Raw genomic sequence first — 14,385 nt, forward strand, 5'->3', positions numbered from 1 at the left:
GACTATTGGATTAACATGATGAACTGTTGGTAGTATTTATTGCATTAACATCCTTACCAGAGTTTACACTAGTTTAGTACTGTAGCCATACTGAACTAATTATGGTACACATCGAAGCACTTCTTTTGAAACATTGTGTAGTATCTTCTTATCCATGCATGGCTCAAATGCTATATAACTGTTGTCTGGGTGTGTTTAATTTGTAGGCGTTACATTCAAGGCCTAATGTAAACAGATATAATTGGTTGGTATTCTGTTGGTCCACACCCAAGTAATGGGCCACTGTAAAGTATACAACACACCCTGACCACATGATACCACAGATTGTATGACACTGCAACCACCAGTAATATGAGCATATTTATAGAAGCCACACTTAGTGTTATTCATCCTGTGTGTTAATCAGCTGCACCCAACCTTTCAACATCAGTTAATCTTGTTGGTCTTCATGTATAAACTACCCTACTCCACCCTGACATAAGTTCATTCTTTGACTAGTTTCAGTTGAGTTGGTTGTATTTGTTTGTTGAGTTTTGTCAGTGTACAGGAACAAAATGGCAGAATCTATTATTGTAGTTTTGTGTTTGTTAGCTTCACTATATTCCAGTACAGCTAGTAAGTACTAATTAGTGTAATTTGTATTTGTAATGTGCATTAGTGTTTTATTACATGTTGTAGTCTGTAGCCTTTATAGATAGTAATTATCAGAACACTACACTGTCTTATGTTCCTTAAAGTTATTCTTTAACACCTTCAGATACCCTTTGTTTGCTTTTGTATACTAGCAGAAGACTCAGCCGAAGCCTGTGTGTCATTTGATGCAAACCGTGATGCTTTTCTTAATGTCAAATGGAATGTAAGTACTGCATATATTTAGTAGAGCATTTAACAGTGTATAGTTATCTATTTATGTGTGCTTTGAGTACTTAATTATGTTTATTGGTATAACACGTACATATAATTCTATACATGTATTATAAGTAGACCTACTTTTATACTAATGGTATACCGTACTAAATCACTTACAGTGAAATTCATTACATACGTGACTATACATATATATATATAAGGAGAGTAAAGATTATCATAGCTGACTGCTAATTAAATTGATTTTGTTTGCACATACAATACTAATTAATGGATATAACCATAATGGTATATGTACATTTGCAGTTTACTAATAGTACAAATATCATGTTTAATGGAATGAGCCAAGTTTACAATGGAACTAATACTACAGATATACCATTCATTATAAAGAGAGATACTGAGACTGTTGATGTTACTATATGTGACCAAAACAATGCATCGGCTTGTCAAGTAGTAACTTCAGGTGCGTTTGTGCTTATAATAATGTATCCATTGAATACTAATTTTTCCATGCAGTCACTAGATATTTATATGATGTTACATGGAGAAGAATAAATAATAATAACACATTGGAATTTACATGTGAAGTGGCTTGTAGAACACCATCAATTTCAGGATGTAGTGTTGTACTTAGCAATCCTGGTGGAAGTGGAATGTCAAATGTCATTACTGGACTAATTGAAGATATCAGCTCACGTTTTGTTACTGTTGTTATTAACAATGTGGACCCAATGAGATCTTACATGTATTCTGCTAGTACTCTTGTCATAGTAAACCGTACAATAATTTCTACTACCCTTGTAAAAGGAAGAATACCTGCACTGATAATGTCTTCAACCACATGTAAGACAACAAATCTGCATAATGTGCCATATTGGTATTGGGTAGCTATCTAGACACTGTCAATCATGAGACCACAGCATACAAAGTACACAAGCTTGAAGAGATGATTGCACATAAAAATTATGCATGTAGTATTATGCAGTTACAAAGGCATAATACATGGCAACCTTGTACAATATCTAGAGCCTAGAAGTTAATACCCCTATTGAGAAACAAGTTGTGAAAAAGTTATACATTACATTATACTTTGCAGTAGAAGTCCAGAGTGATGAATGAAAAGCAAAATAAAACAATAACAAGTATTTCAAAAAAAATTGGAATTGTTAAGTAGAGTAGGGAGAGACCATAGCACATCGACAAAAAGTACTGAAACAAGCTGGAGTAGTTAAATCATAGTAAAATAATAAGAAGTGTTATATCCTTACTGTGCTCCAAGATACCATAATGGAAATGCACATTAAGGATATAACTTCTTATTATTTTATTATGATTTAATATCATGCACTACTCCAGCTTGTTTCAGTACTTTCTACTCTAGTTGAAAATTCCAAATTTTTTGAAATACTTGTTTGTTAACTTTTTGTAAATAATATTATTATGATTGGTGAACCCATGCATACCACATATGAAATAGTGCTGAACGCCCCAGCTATATCATCCAAAAAGTATTACGTTTCATTGTCAGCTATGTTAAACCTGTTACACAGCAGTGCAAATCAAGAACTGCTTGAAAACAATGAAAAGCACCTCTGCAACTCACGCATACTGAAAGAAAGGGTTGGTGCCGTGCACCCCAGTTATATAAATTATTGTCTGAAAGTGGAGTACCCATTACACTTCGTTGTTGGCTATTTTCAACCCGTTACACAGCAGTATGAATCAAAAACTGTTCGAAAAGCACCTCTGCAATCAAAACAGCCACTATTAAAAATATGGATGATTTCCATTATGAAGGGAAGCCATCACGTGCTATTGCCAAATCAGCACTTTTCACTGTCAACAATGATGAATGGGATGCAAAGGAGGACACTGGTAAGTCCATGAAGAATGTATTGTACATACTGCGGTATGCCAAAAGGCACCTGTCGGGCCGAAGCGACATCAAACAGTGAAAAATCAATCCTGTAGCCTTAGCCGTTATCGAGTTACGTTTGTCTGAAGGCAATTCCGTAGCAACTTGTTGAAAGTGTTTCGGGTTGATTGTTTGGGCTTAGTTTTACCTAACCAATACCTAACCAATACTGCCTCATCATCGTCTGGGAAAATTGAGGCTGTTTTTTGGGTGATGGTATTTCGTGGGCCATGCCTACTCCTTCGTGGTCCCTACTATACACTACTAATGTAGTGAAAATAAAACTCATTACAGGGTGGGTGCAATTAGTCCCTACATTTATTAGCAGAAAACTTGTATCATGAGTTGTATGCACTTTTTATCACTATATTGACTACTGACGCTGTCTCTTTAGCTGCTCATGCATGTGTAGCATTTGTAATTGGACATCAATAATTGTATTATGTGCCTTTACTGCTCATTTTGGATTATTACTGTACCTGACAGTAACAACAGTAATATATGGTACTACATGTAGCTTTATGCAGAAATGTTTTGCAAACACTGGAAACAAATAAACCTAAGTAACGTCAATAGACACCTTGCCCAATTTCGTAGCCTTGTAGTAGTAGTTTGGTAAATTATATATTAGGTGCACAAGCATAGGTAGAAATTATTTGTGAAATCTACTATGCTTGGTAAGTACATGTACTTATAAAAATGACTGGTAGGTGCTTCTAATAAGAGAACATGCCCATCACATTTTCCAAGCCCTATATACTCCTTTCCACCTCTATGTCTCTATAGCAAAGTTTGATAAATACCATTTACCAACAAATCATAGTCCTATTGTAATAGCACATGAAATGGAGCTCCACGAGCCTACTTCATTTTTCAAGCCTTGTGGAGACACAATTATGCAAGCTGGCTGATTTCATGACAATTCAAATAAAAATCAGGACTGGGAACATTTCCAAGGGATTTAGATGGCACTAATTTTCAGTTGAGGAAATAGCAATCCCGAGTAGTCATGTGCAGTTGTTGTATTACATATATAGTAGACACATGTGTGGTAAATGATCAAGTGTACTGTGACACTTTTGGTTTGGTCTCTGGCACTATATTTAACATAAGCTTGCAGCAGGAATTTCTTTTCAATTATATGTCCTTAATAGACAGGCATCTAGCACAAGTATTCTATGTGAATTTTACAGACAATGTGCAGTAGTTATTAACCATGTACAGCTAGTCTAATTTTGCTTTTGCTGTTTTATTGTTATTCTAGTTATAACCAAAATGCACTGTATAATGTTTCTCATTTTTATCTACTCACCTTTAGCTAATGCTACTAATACAACAACAACACCTATCAACACAAATACAATAACACCTAATACAGGTACAGTAGCCTATCAGTACAGGCCAGAACAATAATACCCATCAATGCAGGTACAATAACATCTATCATTAAAAGTACCATAATACCTACCAATACAGGTATCTACAACAATGAATGTGTGTAATTGTGGACAATACCTTGCACACATGTATAATAGTTACATAATTATACATATAATTATACTCTTGATCATACCTATATTGCAAAGAGACCTACATGTAGGTCTGGAAATATGTTCGTGCGATGAAAGAAAATATTTCAAAATGTTTTCATCTTTGACTACAGCATGTTGCATGGATGCATGTTGCTCAAAGGGCGTTTCATCACCATACTTTGTATACTGTTTTGGAGTGAACAGTGTTTTTCTTATCCTTCATTTCTTACCCTGGCCCAGTGTTGGGAAAGTTACTTTATCAATGTAATATATTACATATTACTCTTTACTTTGGGCAATGTAATAAGTTACAGTTTCATATATTACTCCAAATGAAAAGTAACTTAATATATTACATTAAGTTACTTTTGCTCTGACCATACACTTTTCTATACCCGGCTTGCATGTTAGTTACTGAGCTAGCATATTATAGTAAACACTCCTGTAAATATAGCTACTGGCTTCTTGCACCTGTGTAGAGATGTTCATTATTTTTACCACTTCAGCCATACCTAAACATTGCTGGCAAATCATGTGACCATTTGTCATGAGGTGTGAACTAATACGGATAATTGGGATTGGGACAGTAGATTATTGCAGCTACTAAGCTGTTGAGTAACACCAATTGGTTAGTAATGGACCTGGTAATGTGTTATGAATACCGTTACTAATAATAATAATAATGCGTAATAACACTTTGCTTTCATTACTAATATAACAAACAATGGGTTCCTTGAAAGTAACATTACTATAGTATGAATAGTAGCGCATTATATTACTTGAAATCACAAAACGTAATAACTATTACATAACGTGTTACTTTTATAACGCGTTATTCCCAATACTGCCTGGCCATATCTTATGGAGAAATATATGGACTGCATAACAGCAGACATTGACATGCATGATGGAAAAATGTCCACAAAGTGTGGATCACCAATTCAGCACCCCCCCCCCCCCCCCCCCCCATCCAAGTCCTTCTATTTTTAATCTTCTTGGAGAATGCTTTTGACAGTTCATTACAAGAGTGAACAAAGGAATATTTATAGAATTATGTAAAAACCGGTCCAGCTTATCATTGAGATGTGTTTCAGGTTTCATCACAATAATCGTAAGGATCTATAAAATCTGAGGCAAATTTCCATTTTAGTATGTTGTTGGTTTGGCTTTTTTTGGGTAATTTGGGGTTAATTTGTCACCTTCTTGAAATGTGGTGAGTTGTCGTCACAATATAACACAAACTTGAATGGACAAATACCATTAGAATAGTCCAACAAAAAGGTGTAAATTTATGAAGGAACTCATTATAGGAAAATTTTTAGGTTGATAGAATAATCTGTTGCTTACGCCATTAAGCATCGTGATAGAAATATGAGCCAATTGGTGGAAAATGTACACCTTCATGACCTACTGTGGTGACATTCCTAACATTATTATTTGTAAATTTAGTGGCACATGTGTATATATACCACATTCATAATTTCATTTTGTCTACCCCACTACAGTGCCTACTCAGATCATGAGCTCTACTACAGATAGCAGCCCAACACCCACTAATCCTATGTCTGAAATTCCAACTTTAACTGTTGTGGCAGGACCCAGTGGTATGTACGTATAATAACAATTTCTACATACCTATGTGCATATCATGTTTATTTGTTATTGTAAATGTTTGTGGGTAATATTTAATCTTTTTGACACTAATTTCTTACAAAGGTAATGATGATGATGATGATTCTGGCTACCTTCCAGTGATAATTGCTGCTAGTTGTGCTTGTGTGTTATTACTACTTATTGCAATAGTTCTTATTGTAATTATTATAAGAGTGAAAAGGCGTGGCAAAGACAGTAAGTTTCTAACTACACATTTAGTCACGTATTGACATATATGCATGAATGGAATGTTACTTATCATTTTTATGATTTTCACATATTGAGGACAACAGTATCCTTATATAGAATAGCAATTTTTTTTTCACCCTGGAACTTTGTTCTAGAAAGTCTACAATTTAATTTTATTGTATGTAGATGGTGTGCAAGATCCAAATTATTGTCTATTTTACAAAACTGCTGCCAGAAGACTATAATTTGTATTTTTCTCAGTGAACAATATTCTGCATGGTTTTCTCAGTATCCAAAATGATATATATTGTAGCAAAATTGTAATGCAGATATACATATATATATATATATATATATATATATTAGCTATACATATTTCAAAACTTGGCCTGTACACTGTCATTATAATATCAAATGTTTTATCATTTAGGTAGCAACTTGTCGAGTCCATCAGGTTCTAAAATGTAAGTGTTGTCGAAATTTTGTTAGTATATGTAAAAACATCCCAATGAATGTCATCATTTACATTAGCAGCCATGACTGAATTTTATCTAATTAATAAGCTTGGCTTTTCTGAAGGCTGCACTCTTTTTCTTAGGTGTGAATATCACCTTTTTTTCAGTATTTGCAAGCTTCAACTCCAAATCCAACTTTGGGGCTTGCTTTCTTGCATTCAATTTAAATTATATGTATAAGAGGGGGCAGGTTTTTGATTTTTCATATTGACATTAGAAACCATTAAATTATTTGAAGCTCCTATAAGGCCTACTATACAAGGGTGTGGCAACTTCAGTAATACCAACAATCAGATCAAGACTGCACCACCTAGTGATTTATTGCATGGGATAGCTTAACCCGAGACCCATCTAGATGCTCTAATAAAGCAGTCACCATTTTACCCTAATAGTGTAAGAAATTGCTCACTTATTTTTGTATCATCACTTATAACATAGCTGTATGACTGGTAATGTTTGAATCACATGTGACCAGTATCTCCAGTGCTACAAAGTTCATTATTAATCACTGCTCTGTTTGTTATGAGGCATTTTAACTGCACCTATGCAAATTACATACAGAGCAATTTACAGTGCTTAAAAAGTAATTGTACTACCCAGCCAAGTGGTCAATAATTGGTACCATTTAAAACAATAGATCCACAAATACTTGTGCTACTTTAACTTGCACAATTCCCATGATAATTTTACCCCAAAGTGCCTTCAGCATTACCCAAAAAATGCAGAACGTTTCCAATAAATCTGCTGACTGACTAACAAACTAATTAACTAACTTATTTAACTTACTTACTTACTTACCTCCCTCCCTCCCTCCCTACCTCCCTGCCTGCCTGCCTGCCTGCCTGCCTGCCTGCCTGCCTGCCTGCCTGCCTGCCTGCCTGCCTGCCTGCCTGCCTGCCTGCCTGCCTGCCTGCCTGCCTGCCTGCCTGCCTGCCTGCCTGCCTGCCTGCCTGCCTGCCTGCCTGCCTGCCTGCCTGCCTGCCTGCCTGCCTGCCTGCCTGCCTGCCTGCCTACCTTCCTCACTACCTACCTATTTTATGTACCTACCTACTTACCTACATACTTTTTTACTTACTGATACCTTCAGACAAGTGCTTGATAATGGCTAACTGCTAGACGTCATACTGACTGGTGCCTTTTAGCATACCACAGTACACAATGGATGTATTATCATACATTATGATAGTATTGTATAGTAGGGACCACAAAGGAGTAGGCATGGCCAACGAAATAATATCACCCAAAATCCAGCCTCAATTTTCCCAGACGATGATGAGGCAGTATTGGTTAGGTAATACTAAGCCCAAACAAGCTTTCAGATCGACCTGAAACACTTTCAATAAGTTGCAACAGGATTTTAAAAATTACTTAGCAGAATTTTCTACTGACTGACTGAGTAAGTAACTGACTGACTGATGCCTTCAGACAAGCGTAACTCGATAACGGCTAAGGCTACTGGCTTGATTTTTTTACTGTTTGACGTTGCTTCGGGCCGAGAGGTGCCTTTTGGCATACCACATTACGTACAATGCCTTCTTCATGAACTTACCAGTGTCCTCCTTTGTGTCCCATTCACCTTTGCTGATAATGAAAAGTGCCAATTTGGTGGTAGCATGTGATGGCTTCCCTTTAGAAACAGAAATCGTCTGTAGTTTTCATAGTGGCTACTCTGATCGCAGAGGTGCTTTTCAAGCAGTTTTTGATTCGTACTGCTGTGTAACGAGTTGAACATAGTGGACAACGAAGCATAATGGATACTTCACTTTTCAGACGATAATTGATATAACGGGGGTACGCAGTGCCATTTCTTTCTTTTGGTATGCGTGGATTGCAAAAGTGCTTTTCGAAGAGAACTTGGTCCAAGTACCATGTAACGAATTGGGAATAGCTGAGAACAAAGTGCTATGAATACTTCACTCTTCAGATGATAATTTGGGATGCGTGGCGCCATTATGCATAGGTTCATAATTACAAAAAAAAGTTAATAAACAAGTACACAGAAAAATTTGGAATTTTCAACTAGAGTGGGGACCATAGCATATTGATGAAACAAGCTGGAGTAGTGCACGACAATAAATCACAGTAAAACAATAAGAAGTGTTATATCCCTACTGTGCTCAAGATACCATAATGGAAATGCAGAGTAGGGATATAACACTTCTTATTGTTTTACTGTGATTTAATATCGCGCACTACTCCAGCTTGTTTCAGTACTTTTTATCAATATGCTATGGTCCCTACTCTAGTTGAAATTCCAAATTTTTCTGTGTACTTGTGGATTAATTGCCTTTGTCCTCCTTTGTTTTCCATTACTTTTAGCTGATGGTGCAAAATGTCAATTTGCAGTAGCACATTTATAGCTTCCCTATGGCTGTACCAACTAGCAAGGGCAGACCCAGACTTTTGGAAAGGGGGGGTGGTGGGAGGGAGTCAGAATGAAATGACACTATAGGAAACTTTGTAAACCTAGGGGTCTATAAATTGTACCCGGAACGGATTCATCACAATTTTTATATTTAACTGTTGTATTATTTGTTACTGCACTATTAGGGTATCTCAAGAGTTATGGTAAGCTCTTGACTAATACGTTGCTACTGTGCAAATGCCACCTAGGAAAACTTTGTACATTAGACCACAGCAAGGTGAAATACTTGAATTTCATTGGTTACTCACAGGTATCTAAATCCTGTAGATCCCTTGTTTATGTCTCAATAGACCCCTGTATCTGGGGCAATACAAAACATGGCAAATACGTGCCTGTAACATTGGCAACACATGGATAACAAGTTACATTACAAGTTACAGGAAGATGTATTAGGCTTGTTTCTACAAAATTAGCACTATATTTCTTGTGTCACAAGCAGCTGTGAAGTAGCAGTGGGTAAAACAGCAAGCTGTAGTCTAAATTAGTTAGACGTAAAAACACGGGATTCCACAGAATTAAACCTTCAGGCCCTGTAGTAATGCACTCGCTTTGCTTGTATGCCACAACACAAGGTTACTAAATTCCATAGAATCCTGTGTTTCAATGACTAACTATTATTTGAACCCTATGTACTCCAGTATGGCTGATTTTAGCAGTTTCTTAGAATAGCTATAATATACTGTTGCTGAATATTTGCCTGACACAGTGTGCTGTATATTTGTTGACTAGAGTATCTCAATTTTGAGAGGAAAGTTGTTGTTTGTGTTCAGGAAATCTTGTTTGGTTATACACTGTCACTCTTATCACAAATACATTTTCATAACATATGTATACTGATGTATACTAAGGAAGGAGGTCAAGAGCCCTCCCTCTAAATCTGCCACTGCTGACTAGCTATCACAGTTATTGTTCATATTTTCCATAGTAATTGGATTGATTGCTGAAACATTTCTCATACTGTTCTTCACTTGAAATGCTGTGTAAAATGTAATGGGCACTTCACTCCTCAGTAATTCTTGGTTAGGGCACATTCAAACACAAAATTAAGTTTATGGTAATTCTAGTGTCATTCTTTGTTGGTAGGCGATCTCTATTTTCATTTCTATGATCCCTAGTCTTCCTAATTTTCCTTGTGTTTGTTAAAAAAAATTTATGAACTATGTTGCTTGAAACTTTTGCATTCATACATAGTAGTCACACCCTGTAGAATAGCTAAACTATAGTGATATATTTTCCTTTACAGCAACAATTATGATGATCTTGGTGATGTCAAGTACTTTCCAATATCAGAATCTCAAAGTAACATTCAAAAAACTCAGTCTTCAAGTGAGATACAAAATCAGGAGGACCTGCAACGAAACAAAACACCAGAGTACGATCTCCCAGTGTTCACATCAATTGAGAAAACTCCTGTTGTTGCAAGTTACAATTTACTGGATGCTAGTGACACTGCTTATGATACTCCTGATGATGCATTAAATCCCAAATCAGAATCAAGTAGTCCCCCTACAGACCCACTGTATGATCCTGTTAGTATGGAGGAACATATATTAAAATCTGATAATGGTCCAAAGAGTCCAGTAGAAGAGTATGACAAACTAGTTCACTCACCAACTCCACAAGGTAGAGTACATCATCTATATACAGTGAAACACCTCAGTTATCCGGACCCCACTTATCTGGATTTTCAGTTAACCGAACTACAGAAATGCCTGCTCTATTAGAGTGGTGACTGTTCTATTAGGGTAGTTGATGATGCTGAAAATTTCTTTATACTATTTTATGGTTATTTATACTCAGTTTCACTTTTCAGACTTATGGACCACCCCTGGTCCCAAGGGGATCAGATAGCTGAGGTTGTACATAATGCACTGTTGCTAATAGGTAAAGATCTATACTCATGTACGTACTATTTAATTAACCAATTGATGGCTAAATTCCTGGCAGCTTATGGCCGAATTGCCAAATTGCATAATTGCATTATATTAACCGTATTTTGTTGTTATTTGATACTAATTACAATGAAGTCATTATAGAGCAAAGTGTAAATTTCAGTATAAGCTAACCCACAATGGGATCCCAAATACATGTTTACAAGATACCTTACACTGCATAGAACCATTCTATATAGTTAACTTACAGTGCAATTCATTTCACAGGTGGTTTATTCACAATTAGTTTTATCCCATTTTCGGTGTTACGCATCCATAAGTATATGTACTCTTGTGCACCATGCCTCATCTGGGATAAAAGGGTCATCACCACCTATCTTCATTGAAGTAAACCAGTGTCTTTTTGGTAGTACAATAGTTTTCAACTGGGAAAAATTACCTCCCCTATTATATATAGTATATGCACTTGTTGAGCTGAGCCTTCAAAAACATTATTAACTTATTGACCAAGTCGTAAGCCATAGAATAGAGTCCAGTGTATAGTCTGCAACCTGTTCCTGAACTTGTAGTGGTGTCAAATCCATTTTATTACTTTGCATGAAATGCATGAGATAGCTTGTAGTGAAGTTAGATTTATTCTTTGAATGATTTATAATGCCATGTCACAGCTATGGCCATAATGGATTTAGTATTTATAACTTATAATGTTGTGTATTTTATATAGGTGCTGCTAATTTGCCACCTTCAATATATGACACTCTTGACGAGGAGAGTTTAAGAAACCATTATGAATTTCCTGATAAAGATGATGGTATGTGACATTGCTCTTACATACATATTTCATGTCTGAGCTGACATAAAACTGTTTCATCAATAATGTAGAAGTGTACACAAAGACAAACAACCTGCTTTCCACTGTTGTTTTTATACCACAGTATGTGGTACATAGTGCTAAATCCCATCAAGAAGTAATTATTACAGCAGTATGGGAAACGTGTTTTAGCAGGCACGGTTTTATTTTAGAAGGAATAAGTACTACTGCACTGTTTGATTAACTCTTAGTTTATTCTATCATACACATGTAAAGGAGCCTTGACATCATAGTTATTTGAGTGCAGAAAAACTTCCAGACCAAAGGTAATGGTACCGTGACTTTGGACAGTGAGTGTCTGTGAGGAAAATTCTATGATCTAGCATTATGAGCCACTAGGGCTCACATTAGTTCTTGTTATTTACATTGATTTACTTTCTTCATTCATTAAAATAACCTGTTACTTGTCTGTATTACTAAACAAGTTCTGTTCTCAAAGTGATGCCAAGATACATTAGCAAAGATTCAGTCTAATAATTTTATTACAAAATTACCATTAATGCAGAAAACTCTGGAATCTGCACCACCAAAACAACTATCAATTGACAGATATGGTTATGTTTAAGTGAGCCACATTAATCACAAATATCATGATTAATAATAACTATCACTAAGGTACCTGGCTTTTACATTCCTATGACACAAGTACAAGTATAGAAACATGTAGTTCATGCTCAAAATAACAGCTAGATAGCAATGGGAAAATCACATTAATTTAAAGAACATTATCTACACTGATGTATTTTGTGCAGAGCCTGAGCCTGTGTACATGTGGGCTAGTGTATTTTGACAATGTATTGTTTTCTTCCATGTACGTGTATGTCTGTGTGTATAAATGAAATTATATATTATGATGGCTATTCTTTACAGACAATGGAGGTTTGCAGTCAACAACACCACTAAGGTAAGCAACATTCTAACCTACATAATCCACTGAGTAACATATGTGTTGTATACCTTAGGTTATCAACTACTGATGGATATGAGTACACTATACCACAAACATTATAGTTTTTTTGAAATTGACATACACGTAATTTTGTAATTATAACCACCGAATTATATTTTGTCCTTGTTGAGTTTTACACGAAAATATTTTATACTGCTTAAGGCAGCTATGTATGTGTGTAGCTATGTACAATAATATATGTTGGCAGTTATTGTGTGTTTTCAATGTATATTTTTAATGGCTTGCAAACTGTTATTATAATTAGATTGCAATACAATCTGGTGTTGTGTGTACTTCCAAAGTGTAAATGGTCGATACAACTTTAGTTTGCGAATGTTGATAGTTAGGACATACATTACATCACAATTATACACAATGCATGAAACAATTGTGTCTGTGATATAAAAGACTGTAAATTCCTGTGGTTCCAGAAACCTGATAATCTGGAAATGACATTCTGCCATATCCAAATTTGCTCAAAAGTTTTATTGCAACTGCACTGAAACTATGCAGAAACATAATGAAGCCTTTTGTATTATGTCAGCTAATGCATTTAAATACTATTATTGCTTTGCACTGAAAGAAGTGTTGATTGAAATGTTGCTATAATCACTATGCCGAAACCTGTAGCAGTGAATGATGTAGACAAAGTATATGTATGGCTACATTCAATAATGTTCTCAATTAAAGATGTGCATGTGTACCTGGAAGAACCTTGTCAACTTTCACTACCATCTTGACCAATAAGGAATTACCATCTTTAATCCATTATGGTTAATTTTGTTGGGCTCCATTGTGAATTTTAGGCTGCTGCAGATACTTGTAGCCTCGTACAGTGACATAGTCAATCAGTTCTACACATAAAGTGCATAATAAAAATTATAGGTGTAGGCTGTGTAGTCAGTCAAGCAGTGAAAGTGCACAGTAGACTGTAAACCATGCGGACTGAAAGAAATTTACTGTGTACTGGTCAGTATACATACATCTACCAAATGCATAGTTAGTCTTAGTGTTATACAGTACATGATTTCATCTAGAGTAGATATACACATGTACCCTTTAAGACACTGAAACCCCCCAAACAGTGAGAAAGGCTATGGCATGAATAACACTTACTTGTAGTCTGTGACAATGAGCTGAATAATTGTCCAATTAACACAGTCATATTTTTAAATTGAATTGGAGTCACTGAATCATTGCAACATCTGTTAGCTTGGCTATATAATGCAGTGCATTAACTGCTGAACACATTTTGATGGTTAGAACTAACTTCTTGCCAGAACATGTGTTTTAACTATTTAATAACAGTCTGTGTTCTAGCTTCAGCTTTGCTCCTAGCAAGTGAAGGTAAGTATGTCATTTATTATTGTGAAACTGTGTATGTCCTAATTACAGGAATGTATCATTATTACATATGACACATACATATTTTGGTTGTAATTATATCTAGGCACTTTGTACCAGCCAACAATTACCAATGCCTGTGTGTTTAATGGTGATGATGGAGCAACACTTAATGTAGAATGGGAGGTAGGGTTATTTATGAGTATATAAATTTATTGGTGCCATATCTC

General features: G+C 35.6%; 1 protein-coding gene and 1 long non-coding RNA gene across 2 annotated transcripts; both read left to right on the forward strand.

The window, feature by feature from the left end:
- Window positions 1-498: 498 nt before the first annotated feature.
- Window positions 499-1,327, forward strand: LOC136249012 (uncharacterized). The gene is made up of 3 exons (XR_010697983.1): window positions 499-615; window positions 786-856; window positions 1,174-1,327. It is a non-coding gene; the product is annotated as an uncharacterized lncRNA (long non-coding RNA).
- Window positions 1,328-5,793: 4,466 nt separating this feature from the next.
- LOC136249017 (uncharacterized) lies at window positions 5,794-13,136 on the forward strand. Its single transcript, XM_066040904.1, has 7 exons — window positions 5,794-5,921; window positions 6,034-6,165; window positions 6,590-6,623; window positions 10,343-10,722; window positions 11,716-11,802; window positions 12,733-12,766; window positions 12,825-13,136. Exons 1-7 carry the CDS (start codon window positions 5,837-5,839, stop codon window positions 12,871-12,873), a joined length of 801 nt encoding a protein of 266 aa, XP_065896976.1. The 5' UTR covers window positions 5,794-5,836; the 3' UTR covers window positions 12,874-13,136.
- The last annotated feature ends 1,249 nt before the right edge of the window (window positions 13,137-14,385 follow it).

This window comes from Dysidea avara, chromosome 1 (genome assembly GCF_963678975.1).
Source record: "Dysidea avara chromosome 1, odDysAvar1.4, whole genome shotgun sequence".
Classification (NCBI taxonomy): Eukaryota; Metazoa; Porifera; class Demospongiae; order Dictyoceratida; family Dysideidae; genus Dysidea; species Dysidea avara.